Source organism: Misgurnus anguillicaudatus, chromosome 2, assembly GCF_027580225.2.
Source record: "Misgurnus anguillicaudatus chromosome 2, ASM2758022v2, whole genome shotgun sequence".
Classification (NCBI taxonomy): domain Eukaryota; kingdom Metazoa; phylum Chordata; class Actinopteri; order Cypriniformes; family Cobitidae; genus Misgurnus; species Misgurnus anguillicaudatus.
In genome coordinates, this window is record NC_073338.2 from 11287480 (window position 1) to 11302579 (window position 15100).

General features: G+C 36.3%; 1 protein-coding gene across 4 annotated transcripts in view; it reads left to right on the forward strand.

Annotated features, from left to right (window-relative positions):
* Positions 1-15100, forward strand: part of pde1cb (phosphodiesterase 1C, calmodulin-dependent b) — a 155145-nt gene that overhangs the window by 62273 nt on the left and 77772 nt on the right. The window contains exons 1-2 of one of the 4 annotated variants that reach the window (XM_055201354.2): positions 1465-1702; positions 8771-8797. The exons of the other annotated variants lie outside the window; for them this stretch is intronic. Of the exons in view, the coding sequence (XP_055057329.2) occupies positions 1602-1702; positions 8771-8797 (128 nt within the window). The 5' untranslated portion in view covers positions 1465-1601. Of the gene's footprint in view, positions 1-1464; positions 1703-8770; positions 8798-15100 lie in introns of those variants that run through there. 4 annotated transcript variants of the gene reach the window in all.

Below are 15100 nucleotides of genomic sequence, written 5' to 3' on the forward strand. Positions count from 1 at the left end.
GCCATTGACGAGTTATCTCGTCATTTATGACTTCATATTTAACTAATAAAAATGCCTTTCTGGACAAATTTCAAAGTGAAAGTGTAATACCGCCAAAACGAATTTATCAAAAACGGATGTTAAAAAGATTTTAAGATTTATTTTAAATGCCTTTATGTTTGATAGTCATTCTGAGTCTGATCTCTAACATAAATTCCTTTAAAAAAACGCAATTTTTTAAGCTTTTTGCTCAAAATGTTGTATTTTTGAAGAGAAATATCCATATTTCAGTGGTTAAATTAAGTGGAAAAAGTAAATATATAATGAAACGTTTTTCCTCATTTTGTTTGTTTGTTTGTTTGTTTATTGTTTGTTTGAAAGCAGAGGGTGTGTTCTTTAATTTGATATAATTTGTATGTTTATATATTTATAGAAAATAATTTTTCCTGCAAGGAATTTTGTGAAAATTTTGTTAAAATCACAAAAATGCAGGTGGGCAACTTTTCTCAAAAAGGCTGGCGGTGAATGAGTTAATATGGCTGTATTAGGGCTCAGTAATGGCAAAATAGTCACCAACATGAAAAAGAGTTGTAATAAAATCGTGAAATTGTGATTTTCCCCTAAAACAATCGTGATTTCCCCCCCATATCTCCCACCCCTACTTTAAGTAGGGTTGTGAATGAATGAATGTGTATGTGTTAGACAGTGACATGACAAATTCATCTAACACTCATAAAATCACAGTTTTGTCAGAGATAAATCACTTTCATGGTTCTCCACTATTCAATTTCAGACTAATTACTCTCTTCATTCTCTTTCGATCTATCTCTCTCTCAATCTCTCTCTCTCTCTCTCTCTATTCTTCATTATAGTGTTTCACACTAGGTTTGATTATTTGGCTTGTGTCATCAGTGTCCACAAAAAGTTCACCAACCTACCAAACAAACTGAATATTAAAGTTAAGCAGGTTCACATACAAGGTCTCGTTTGAAAGCATCATGTTAGACTTGGATGTTTCTCTCATCATTTCCTAGAAGAATTAAATGTTGACATACAGTATGAGTATTAGGGCTGTTTTATCACTGATAATGTGATTGCACACTTTAGTACCTTTGCCATTCCAAGCACAGTTTGAGACACTCGAGGAGACATGCGTATGTCAGATTACTGGGGCTTTCAATTTGCTTTATTTAATCTCACTGATGTCTAGCGAAAACAATTGAGGTATTAAAGAGATGCCATTGGTGATTTTCATTTTGTCCCCATGGGAGCGAGAAACAGTGTGTCATTATTGATCAGACTGCACACTGGGACCTTCAACGCTGGAGGCTTCAGCCTGCCTGCTCTACTCCCTCCCCATCACTCATGAAGTCTGGGTTAATCTGTGCTGCGCTGTATTTCAGAGAGAGAGAGAGAGAGAGAGAGAGAGAGAGAGAGAGAGAGAGAGAGAGAGAGAGAGAGAGAGAGAGAGAGAGAGAGACACTGCAGTGCTATTACACACACACTCACACTCTTGCTTTGAACGCATTAGCATCACGGGTATGACATCTGCAGGGTCCTGAACACAGCTGGGACTCTCCTCTTGTCCGTCTCCGGGATTAAGTTTTTCCTGCCTCAGCATCATGGAGTCTCCGACCAAAGATATCGAGGAGTTCGAACGCACGTCGCTCAAGTACTTGCAGCCAGAACAGATCGAGAAAATCTGGCTTCGATTGCGGGGACTGTAAGTATTTCAACAGGTTTTCTTGTGTTGTGTTGGGTCTGTGTGTGTACTGTACTGTACTGTATGTAGACTCTTAAAAATAAAGGTTCTCAAAGGGTTCTTCGCAGGGATGCCATAGAAGAGCAATTGAACAGCAGATGCAAAACCTTTTAAGTCTGTCTGACACGTTTTCTTGTAAATCTAAATATGACAAATTATATATCATTGGAAAGGCTTAAGATTCTAGAATAAGAATTTGGCCAGCGTTTTACAAAATAATTTATGAAGGAACTGTATTGGAGTGATTTATGACCACAGTGTGCATACATTTTTAAAAATACTGTTAACTCGTTCCACCAGCACACCACTGAAGTTTATTTCAATATTTTGCTATTGAATTCTAATGAAACCTCACAAACTATATTTTATTTGAAAGCTCAAAGCATGTCGTTTTTATATTTGACCCCTGTTTCGTAAAAAAGAATGACGTAGTAACAGTAATTTCAAGAAATGTCACTGACCCACAGGTGGGCCCATTCGTTATTACATGTTTTGACACTAATGTCCTTTTCTTAAAAAGTAAAATATATATCATTTAAACGCTTCAAGAATGTAGTAGTGACAGTAATTTATCAATTTATAACAAGAGTATGCAGCAAACCATTGACATCTAGTGGCCGTTGTTGGTAAATCTACTAAAAGTGTCACAAAACCTTGTTTTTTGTGATTTTATCCTGAAATTTGGATCACAACTGGTTGAGTTATATGGCTTAATTTATTTTTTTATCATATTTGGTGTGAAACATTTTCATTTTTATATATTTGTAATATAAAATATATACTTATAGCATTCTTTTTATTTATTCTAATATACTTAAACTGCTATAACTATTTTAACTCCAGACAGTGAAAAACTTTAAACTTTAGAGATCAAGATTAGGCTTGACAGTTAAGTTGTTAATGAACATATAATACATGCAGAAAGCGTTCTGAAAAAAAAATCATTCAATTTACTCAATTTTTTTAAGGTAAGTGGTCGCAATCAATTTATTTAAGCTACATTTAAACAAAAGTTTTTTTTTTAGTTTTTCTAATTGTTTTTGTTTAAATAGCTTAAATAAATTGATTGCGACCACTTACCTTAAAAAAATTTAGTAAATTGAATTAATCATTTTTTTGAAGGAGGTGGCATTTACAGTCTGAGGTCCTCATTTTTGTTTCTCTTTTTAAGTCAAAGGTTATAAAATTATAAAACTTTATATCTTTTTTTTTAAGTTTGCAGATTCTTAATGAAACCATACAGCCTTTTGGAGCCTTTGTTTTTAACGGTGTATGTTTGCGTGTTTGTACTTATTGTGTTTGTACTCACTGTTATAAGGTTATGCTGAGTATCAGAATTTCATGAAAACATGTCTAGGTGTCAATTTAAATGGGTTTAGTTTTATTCCCAAAATGGAAAAGAATAATGAAATGATATTTTTCTGGGGAAAATGCATTACTGTATAGTTTAATATATATAATGCATTTTTAGTGCATTATTATTTACTTTTTCGGCATTACATAATGGAAACAAGATTTTTTATTCTGATAATAAAAATAAGTGAAGCTTGCACTTCATTGTCATAAAAACAACTTTTACAATGTAAATCTTTTAATTATAAGACAAGTAATGTTTAACAAGTAATTGTGTGCACATCCCACCTTCTGGCAGGTGCAGGGTGAAAAAACTACTAAAGTGAAAGAAATGTAATGTTTGTCTGCAACACTGCTTTTAACTCCCATATTTAATAAAAAGCAACGTTTCGACACTGCTGGGTCTTCTTTAGGCAAATGAGATTGAAGAAAATACGGATCAGCATGTTTTTCACTTTATGGATATATTCGTGACAGGTTTTTCAGGAGATTATGAGTTATTGCGCTCTTTAGTCAGGTGTTTTAAGACTTTCACAGCACTGAGAGCCGCTCACGTTTTAATGTTTCAAATACTTCTTAGATACAAATGAAAGGTTTTGTTCTCCTGTATACATGAACTCAATTCTTTGACGGCAATCAGTTTTTCTCTCTGGCTGTTATTGGGCGCCGGAGACTCTTCAGAAGTCTCTTATTGCTCCAGGACTCAGTGAATGAAATGCAATTTCCTCACAATGTGTGAAGAAGAAAAGAGAAAGACAGAAAGAGAGATTAAAAGACGTGTTACTCTTTTTTCTTTTCTTAGGCCCTCCCATCCTCTCCTCACCTGCAAAGGAAAATTTTATCATTCATTCACCCTCATAACATTGCAAACCTGTATGACCTTCAACCTTACGTGGGTTACATACATTTTAGTTTATATAGTGATCAGGGGCATGCGTGGTATATTTTATAGGTTCTGGGTTCGATTTGAAGAAACAGAGACTCACATAATGATAAAATGCTTCTTCCATAGGCATACATGTAAATGTAGCTAAATTAAATATACCGATAAAATCTATAACTTGAATGTATATCACTTTAGGTAAAAGCATGTTTTAGCAGATGCATTTATGGTGCATGCTTTTGCAACTTTTATAATCCGTTTATTACCAAGCAATGCAATGCTTTCTGAGTGCATTAATAGCATTCAATAGGTTTCCTCTGTAACACTTATTACAGCTTCTGGTCATGCTTTCAGTCTTTAGAAAAGAGCTTTTTTGTGTTCCTCATAAGAAAGAAAATCATTCAGGCGTGGAACAACATGAGAATTTGTGAATGACAAAATTGGGCAAACTATTCTTTAGATTTTAATAAAAAATCTCCTCAGGGAGAGCCAAAACCAATTGTTTTGCTATCATTGCATTAATACCATTGCTCATTCTCAGGATGTTAGGCCAGTTCACGGGATTATAAGCTGCTCTCATGTGTTTCGGGCACGAAGATGAAGCTGTAATGGATAGATGTAGATGTTAACGGTCTACATCTGCCTTAATCTCGTGGAAAAGCTTCAAATGGGCACAGCTGTCGGGTTTGTGTGCGCACATACGTAAACACGGTTTTGCACTTGACCTTGTGTGTGTACAATAGCTTAATGGTTTGAGGGAGTGATTTAAGACAGAAGAGAGAAAGTGAGGGAGTTTCTTTTTCATAAAGAGCTGTTTTAGGCAGCTGTGATGTATTGGCTTATGACAGGGATGAGTAATGAATAGGCAGTGATGGTCTTTTTGTGCGCTGACTAATTGCTTTACTGTCAATTTACTGTTATTAACAGTCTTTAGGCAAATGTACAGTATGTACTGCATGGGTTGTTAGCAACAAGCGTTGAAAGCATACTAGAGGCTGTAGCTGTGTTTCCATTACTCTTCAAATTGGCTCGACCTGATTTTGCCAAGTGACAGATGTCCGCAGGGCAACATATTGTGTTGACCCAAGGACAACATTTTTGTAAATAAAACCCAACCATAACCGAACCCTAAAATCAGAAGGAAATGATAAGTGAAAAAAATGGTCTAAGCAGCTAATCCTGGTTGTAGGCTTAAGCTTGAAACAAACTGTAAACTTATTTCTGAAATCTGGGGTGCGTTTCCCAAAAGCGTCGTTAGGCACCGAACATTCCATCGTTACTTACATCGTTCAACGATTTGGCGTTTCCCGAAACCATCGTTTGAACGAACATTCGCAAACTGCATCGCTAACTTGTGTCGTTGCAACGACAGCTCTTCACCTGTCGTTAGAAGCATCGTTCCTTGTTATTATCATATGTAGACTTACATTAATCATTCTTTTGAACAAAATAAGCAAAAAACATGTTTAAATTTTATAAACAGACTGAAAGCGCTGCATTTGAAAACTGTGCATGTGCGCAGAACTACGAGCGTTAAGACCCTGGGGAATCCCTGGGAGGAGTGACGTAAGAGGGAACTTGCGCGTGAATTAAATATCTTGAAAATAAACAACCGATAACTGAATCACGATAACAAAATCAGTCTTCCGATGCAATATATGTTATTTACAGCAATAATCTGACTTTAAATCGGATTAATTAGTACTTCAGCTCCCACGTGACATCATCAACTATGTTGTTAAACCAACATGGTTCAAACGACGAATGTGCGACAAAGTTACTATGCTTTCATTTCAGTTCATTTCTCCAACGATGCATTGTACTATGGTCGTTCAGCAACGAGTTACGTCATTGTTTGGGAAACGCACCCCTGATTGGTTGATTGAAATGTTGTCCCAGGGTCAACATAACATTGCCCTGAGGACATCAACCACTTGGCAAAATTATGAGAGCCTTCAAATTGCGCAAGTTGAAATGATGGTTTCAAACATTACAATTTCGAGGCATTTTTTAGGCAATTCGTAAATGGGAAAAAAATCGCAATGGAAAAACTTTATCGTATTTACACATCACCTGGCACGCGTAAAACTCACATGATCACTCTTTAGCGTCTGAATTTTTTTTTAATTGTCTTGAATTCGTCCTTCGAGAACTTATTGGATCGTTTGAAATTGGGTCTTGTTGCTAATTGGTACGATCTTTTCGTGGGCTCCGCCCAGGTGTCATAGCTTGTGACCGTAAGTAAAGAGAGATCATTTTAGAGATGAAATGATTTTCTTTTGTTCAAAGATTATGAGGGCACATAAATAATAATACATAAAAAATAATGAAGTCATTTGTAATAAATACCACATTATTCTAGGGCTACATAGCAACTAATCGCATCTAATCTTTTGCAGAATAAAAGTTTTTGTTTACATCATATGTGTGTGTATTGTGTATAATAGTTATAAATACACACACGTCTGTATATATTTAAGAAATATTTACATGCGTATATATACATTTTTATATTTATATACAATTTATATTATGAATAAATATGAATACTTAATACTGTATATACATTTTTTTTCTTACAACTATACATGCATGTGTACCGAGCCCCTTAGGTGACATTGGAGTAAAAGTAAAAAGTTTCACGTGTGCACACGATAGTTTCACGTGTGCACACAATAGTTTCACGTGTGCACACGATAGTTTCACGCGAGCATGCAATAGTTTCATGTGCGCACGCGAAACTAAACTTAATTTAATTTTTGCTCCATGTCCTCTTGGGGGCTCCATACATGTGTGTGTATTTATATATACATAATTGTTATACACTTCACACACATATATATATGATGTTAACAAAAACTTTTATTCTGCAAACGATTAGTTTGATTAGATGCAGACCTACAATATTCCCCCAAAACAATACTTTTTAATTTTAATTTAATTGTGAATTTAAATATGGCGTGGTATGTTTGATTGAAGGAGAAGACATAAGGGGTGTGGTAAACTTCATGTGGCGTCACAAGAACGGACAAGCACATGACATTAAAATATCGCGAGAGCGATTCGGGAGTCGACTGCTCTGTATGCTTTCTAGTCACTCTCACACTGTAAAACCTACCAATTAACTTAACTCAAACCATTTAAGTAAACCGGTTGCATTAGGCCATTTAAGCCTACGTTTACATGGAAACGATCTGAAAAGAAACCGCAAAAGTGGCGTTGCGTTATCACTTTTTATTACGCGTTTATACGAGCGTTTTGAGGGGGAAATCTGCGTGCATATGGTGACGCAAAAGTGTGTGATATTCGATCTAGTATGCACTCCAGGTGGCTAGGTGGCAATGTGAAGCACTGACACACAACAACACGAAGTCCGTGTGCCTGCGTACAACCTTCTTCCTGGTTCTCCCAGGTCTCGTCCAAAGCCGTCTGGTTTGCCTCCGACGAATTGGCGCCTTCTTTGATCAGTAATACTAGCTGTGAATATTTCGTACAACTGCTGGAAAGACTTGTATATTTATCAGAGCTGCTATGGCAACGTGAAGGTCCGACGTATGGAAATAATCCGACATGTTTGTTGTTATTTTCCTGAACTGGCGCATGCCTGTGACGTAAATGCGTACGCGACGAGAGCCACTGTGAGCAGACTTCTGCGTTTTTACTCTTTAGACGAGAATGCGACGGTAAATCGTTTTTAAGATTTCCACTCTGAAGGGGGGTTTCACTTTTTTGCTTTTTAAGCCCCCAAAACGCCGTCGCTGTGTAAACGAAAGGCACAGCCGATAAAATATTTTTACGTTTTCACCCTCAAGCGTTCTCGTGTAAACAGGCTCTAAGTTTTAAAACACATAAATTAAAGTACTGTGAACTTGAGTCATGTGCAATTATGCACTTATATTTAAGTAGCGTGAACTTAAATATAAGTGCATTACTGCATATGACTTAATTTGTTTAAATTCACAGTACTAAAATGCATGTGTTTTAAAACGAATGCAACCGGTTTACTTAAATGGTTTGAGTTGAGTTAACTTTTAGGTTTTACAGTGCATAGTACTTCGATCTCATGCGCATTTCGGTTTGGACGCAACGTGTCGCATAACATCGATTAATGGAAACGTCATCAATAGTTTTTTGTTTTTGTTTACATTTAGAAAGTAACGCTACACTTTTGCGCAAACCTTTAATGGAAATACAGCTCGTGATGCTTTAAAGTCCAATTGAAATTTTTAATTTCGTCCTTTTTTTCCCTTTTTGTATGAATGTGTGACCTGAAGGATATCTATTCTTTAAAATGTTGAAAAAAAATGCATTTAGGAGATATAAGCATTTATATCTCTCACTTCCACCAATACGGATCAACGATTTTGTGACATTATTGTGCACTTCAACTTCTCATCAGATTACATTTTTTGCATTGATGGTGACACGTGGAAAAATCACTAGGGGTTAGGGTTACGCTTTGATAATTTAATCTCAAAGAATAAAACAGATTTTCTTACGTCTAAAGTTTTTCTGCAGTCTCCATCAGCCAAGTTGGTTGCATGTAGAAATATTGCACAATAGTGCTTGGAATGACCTGAGTTTAATTCCCAGCCTGTGGTCCAACCCCCAAATCCTCTTTTTCATCTCATGATTTACTGTTGTCTCTCTACCCTCCTATCCAATTAAAAGCTATACGGCAAAAAAAAAAACCCATTTAACTCAGTCTTACACTGTGTTGCAAATTATATCTTGCTAGTTCTTACTGTTAAGTGATTCAAATCTAATGCAGTTTTTTGGTTTTTATATTGCAGGAGGAAGTACAAGAAAACTTCACAGAGGTAAGACAGTGAAGATCTGCAGCATGCTGAAGTTTCTGAGCCTTTTTAACACAATAAATCAGAGTTTTGTAAAAGCTTAATATTTGCTTTTCATTCATTTGTCACGTGGAATTCGGTAACATTTATTCAGTGTGATCTCAACAAAGTAAAAACCACAGAGTTAATCTGTTAAGACTGAACTTACCCGTCATTATGTTGTTCAAAACCTATAAAAGTTTCATTTTGTTGCACAAAGGAAAATATTTGTAATCAGGCAGGAAGCAGAAACACCTTTGACTTCCATAAAAAGTGTAATGCTCGAGATATATACATCATTTTTCGCTCATTTGTATACATTTATGTGTGTTTATCAGAATTACATGGCAACACAAGCACAGCATTGCTGTTGAAACATCTGTTGAAACAAATGTGTTTTTCGGCCTGCGCCGAGCACTCTGCAATTATGAGTAAGAGGTGGAGCGATGGATAATAGATAATCAAAGATGTCAGGAAAACCAGTACTGAGAGATATCTTGTGTGTGTGAGAGATGGTTAATCCTGGTCTAATATTAGAGTAGTGTGGGCTCGATGGAGACTTTCCTCTGTTAACAGAGGGAGGGAGGACTTCCTGTGCAGATACTCTTTGATTGACAGCTCAATGGGAGTCTGGGTAATTATGGCAGGCTAATTGGCTGCAGAGCATTCTGGGAGTCTGTCATTACAGACACAACAGGACAGTTACAAACACGTGTGTGAAACTACACACATGTGTGTGTTTGTGACTCCATGCACATGTATTCATGAAAAGAAAGAAAGAAAAAGTAGACGGCTATTATTAGTAATTCATTTTGTTGTTTGCAAAAAAATGGCCCGTGTCATGTTTAAGTCTTGTTTTTAGTCTTTTGCACTTTACCTCGAAGACATTAAAATTCAAAAGTAAAAAATGCTAAATGTCAAACACTCTTAGAAAGGATGTGTTAATTAAAAAAAAGTGTTATTTAAAGGTGCAGTGTGTATTTTTTAGAAGGATCTCTTGACAGAAATGCAAAATAATATACAAAACTATATTATCAGAGGTGTAAAAAGACCTTTCATAATAAACTGTTATGTGTTTATTACCTTAGAATGAGATGTTTTTATCTACATACACAGAGGGTCCCCTTACATTGAAGTCGCCATTTTGTGCCACCATGTTTCTACAGAAGCCCTTAACGGACAAACTTTTTTACTAAGTTGTCTCTGAAGATGACATGTTTGTCGGGTGGTGGCTACTGTAGCTTCTCTATGCGTTTCAAAAGCGAGTAGTGAGCAGTGGACTGAGCCATTGGTTGCAATTCGCAACCTCACCACTAGATGCAGCTAAAATTCGCATACTGCACCTTTAACACATCATGTGTCATTTTATGTTGATTTTGTGTTATAAAAAGTTAATGAAAAATGTGTTGTTTCAATAATAACACAGAGATATGTGTATTTTCGCCGACGCATTAATTGTTTTGTCCCAAAACGAATGGGGTGTACACCCCAAGCGCGAATTCAACCATTTGTGCAAGTAGATTACATACAAAGTCAATGAAAAGAACTCGCTCGGGGCGATGTGATTGCTACGAAAACGCGCGATTCTCTTTAAAACGCGTCTCTGCACAAGTTGAAAATATTCAACTCAAGCGAAACATTTGCATGACACGAAGTTAAATCACGCAAGTGGTCTAGAGGAAGGAATGCAATGATTCACGTGTACGCAGCATAACACTGATTGTGTTGTTTTTAACATAATGGGTCTCATTCACTAAGCATGCGTACGCACAAATTTGTTCGTAAAATGTACGGACATTTTAACGTACAAATCATGATTCAACAAAAACCTTCGTACTAACATTTATTTTAAATGTATACAAAAACGTAGACCACACATGTGCAATAATCATGAACAAGAAAAGGTTGTTTTTACGTTTTTGCATACATTTAAAATCAATTATAGTACGAAAGTTTTTGTTGTATCATGATTTGTAAGTTAAAACGTCCGTATGCACATTTTGCGGACAAATTTGTGCGTGAACATGCTTAGTGAATGAGACCCATTGTTCTTAGAAGGAATGCTACGTTTGAAAAGAAAAAGATATTTTGCCATTGACTTTTAGTGACACTGCATTAAAGGTATACATTTAATTTGGGCCAGAAAACCAAATTCTCTGAGGTTTACATTGGTTTATCTCATTTATGATCAGGTACAATGTACAAATGCAAATCATCTCCAGTAACTTGTATGATTTTTAAATATTCCTCCAACCACATTAAGAGGTAGTCTAAAATGCATTCAACCTAATAGCTTTTGTGGTGAGACTTTTTAAGCTGCTCGGAGGTTCTTCATGGGGTTCTGGAACCTTTGAGGTCTTGAGAATCTATTTGTTTGACACTTTATGTTAATAATGTAGACTGTATCCACACAGTTCTCGCACCTGGAGGTCATTGCTTTGAGTAAACATGGGCTGTGTATCCAGAATGATAATAAATGCAAAAATAATGAGTGTAGAATATTGAAGTGGTGACGGCAAACAGTTTAAGAAGGTAAAGAGAAGAGCATTGAGCTAATTCAGTCTGAACACCTGCATGTAAATGACACCAGACACTTTACACAAGCCAACAATGAGCCACTCGACTTCAACATTCATGATAAGAGTGAGTTTAAGAACTCTGTTTGTGTGTGTTTGTGTAAGAGAGAGAGAGAGAGAGAGAAAGAGAAAACTGATTGATTTCTCTTTAAACATAGTAGAAAGTACTAGGGGTGGGAATCGTTTGGACCATCAAGATTTGATTTGGAATCGATTCTTAGGTCCCGATTTGATTCAAAATTAATTCTCAAAGTCTGATTCCATTCAAAATAAATTCTTAGCATCTCGATTAGATTCAGAATCCCTTCTCAGTGTCCCGATTTGATTTAGAATCGATTCTTAGCGTCTCAATTTGATTTAGAATCGATTCTAAGTGTCCCAATTTAATTCAGAATCCATTTTTAGTGCCCTGATTTAATTCAGAATCCATTCTTTGCATCCCAATTCGATTCCGAATGGATTCTTAGCATCATGATTCAATTCAGAATCGATTAATATGGTCCCGAAATTGATTCTCAGAGTTTTGATTCCATTCAAAATCAATTCTTAGCATCTTGATTTGATTTAGAATCAGTCCTTAGCATCTAAATTCAATTAAGAATCCATTCTTTGCACCCCAATTTGATTCAGAATTCATTCTTTGCATCCCAATTCAAATTAGAATAGATTCTTAGCGTCACGATTTAATTCAGAATCGGTTCTTAATATCTCGATTCAATTCAGAACCGATTATTATGGTCCCGATTTGATTCAAAATTGATTCTCAGAGTTTTGATTCCATTCAAAATCAATTCTTAGCGTCTTGATTTGATTTAGAATCAGTTCTTAGCATCTCGATTAGATTCAGAGTCGATCTGCATCCTGATTTGATTCAGAATTTATCCTTAGCATCTCAATTCGATTCAGAATCGATTTTTAGGGTCCCAATTGCTTCAGAATCCATTCTTTGCGTCCCGATTAGATTCAGAATCAATTCTTACCGTCTCGATTCGATCCAGAATCGGTTCTTAATATCCCAATTCAGTTTTAGAATCGATTCTTAGGGCCCTGATTCGATTCCAAATACATTTCTTAGCTTACCGATTAGATTCAGAATCAATTCTTACCGTCTCGATCCGATCCAGAATCGGTTCTTAATATCCCCATTCAATTCAGAATCGATTCTTAGGGCACCGATTCGATTCAAAATACATTTCTTAGCTTCCCGATTAGATTCAGAATCAATTTTTACCGTCTCCAGAATCGGTTCTTAATATCCCCATTCAATTCAGAATCGATTCTTAGGGCACCGATTCGATTCCAAATACATTTCTTAGCTTGCCGATTAGATTCAGAATCAATTCTTAGCGTCTCGATTCGATTCAGAATCGGCTCTCCGCGTCCCGATTTGATTCAGAATCGATCCTTAGCGTCTCAATTCGATTCAGAATTGATTTTTAGGGTTCCCATTTGCTTCAGAATCCATTCTTTGCATCCCGATTCGATTCAGAATCCATTCTTTGCATCCCGATTAGATTCAGAATCAATTCTTACTGTCTCGTCTCAATTCGATTCAGAACCGATTCTAAGGGCCCCGATTCGATTCCAAATCCATTCTTAGCTTTCTGATTAAATTCAGAATCAATTCTTAGCGTCTCGATTCGATTCAGAATCGGCTCTCCGCGTCCCGATTTGATTCAGAATCGATCCTTAGCGTCTCAATTCGATTCAGAATCGATTTTTAGGGTCCCCATTTGCTTTAGAATCCATTCTTTGCATCCCGATTCGATTCAGAATCCATTCTTTGCATCCCGATTCGATTCAAAATCAATTCTTACTGTCTCGTCTCAATTCGATTCAGAACCGATTCTTAGGGCCCCGATTCGATTCCAAATCCATTCTTAGCTTCCTGATTAGATTCAGAATCAATTCTTAGCGTCTCGATTCGATTCAGAATCGGCTCTCCGCGTCCCGATTTATTTCAGAATCGATCCTTAGCGTCTCAATTCGATTCAGAATCGATTTTTAGGGTCCCCATTTGCTTCAGAATCCATTCTTTGCATCCCGATTAGATTCAGAATCAATTTTTACTGTCTTGTCTCAATTCGATTCAGAACCGATTCTTAGGGCCCCGATTTGATTCCAAATTCTTAGCTTCCTGATTAGATTCAGAATCAATTCTTAGCGTCTCGATTTGATTCAGAGTTGGTTCTTAATATCCCGATTCAATTCCGAATCGATTGTGAGCATCCCGATTCGATTCCGAATCGATTCTTAGCATCTCGATTCGATTCCGAATCGGTTCTTAGCATCCCGATTCAATTCAGAATTGATTCTTATGGTACTGATTTGATTCAAAATCCATTCTTAGTGTCCTGATTAGATTCCGATATCTATTCTTAGTGTCCCGATTAGATTCAGAATCATCTCTTTGTGTCCTGATTCGATTCAGAATCAATTCTTAGCGTCTTGATTTGGTTTAAAATCAATTCTTAGTGTCACAAATAGATTCAGAATCGATTCTTAGCTTCCCTATTCGATTCAGAATTAATCTTAGTGTCTCAGTTTGATTCAGAATCGATTTTTAGCATCCCGATTTGATTCAGTTTGTGAATCGATTCAGAATCTTAAACGTACGCATCGAAATGCATCTAATAAATCAAAATCCCTACCCCACCCCTAGTAGAAAGTCAGTCAACACTGTCAAAAATGTGTGATGCTTAAGAAAAAGTTCCACAGTTCCATAACAATTACACATTTAGGGGAAAATCTATTTGAAAGATGACTTCTATTATACCAGAGAAAAATCTTATTGCTCGAAGGTTGCTTTTTCATCGTTCAGGATATTTGACAGAAACTGATGAGGCAAGAATGTTTTAGCTTACTGTATATTTAAATCTTCAACAATATTGACTTTTTTTATTGCAGACCTCGCAGATCTAAGCTCAGTTTGTGAGATTGTTGAGATCTCTTCTTAAACTCGTTTGTGAGATATATCTAAGATACAGGAGACTTTAACATTTGCTGTCCTACTTAATGTCTAGAAGAAATAATAGAGATATTGAAGAGATTTCTTATGCAAGCACCCATATGCCGAGTGTTCGGGTCACCCGAAGTGCCATTGCTTTATATATCTATAACATAATTTATCATAAAAATTACATCACTTTCAAGATTTTGCCATCCCATCAAATAAAAAGTCAAGGAAATGTGAAGATATTGCTTTCCATGTGACACCCATACTGAATGTCAAGGTCAGGGCCATGTGTTCCATCATGGGATACAGTATTGGGATTATTCAGCTCAATGCATATTAAACATCATTTTTACCTCAACGTTGGGTCAAAAATGGATGAACTCAACCTATGCTAGGTTGTTTCAACCCAAAATGCTGAGTTATTTCATCTCATTGTTGGGCCAAAAATAAACATATATGTGTTAATGTAACCCAGTTGCTGGATTTGACCCTTTTTGACTCAAAACTGTGTTGAAAAAACAAAAAAATTATCTTTTCTTTTATGCCTCTTACACTTTATCTTTCTATATGTACACATATCTCTCTTTCTGTCTGCATGGCCTGTCAGGTGCTTTTAATGAAGCAGATTTGCGTGTCCACCAAGACCAGCTCTGTTGTGTAATTGTGGTGATCGCACTGAGTTGCTTTGTGTGTGCAGGTGCGAGACCACCCCCTTGTAATGCACATGTTCACCCCAGCAATTGACTATAGAGCGCC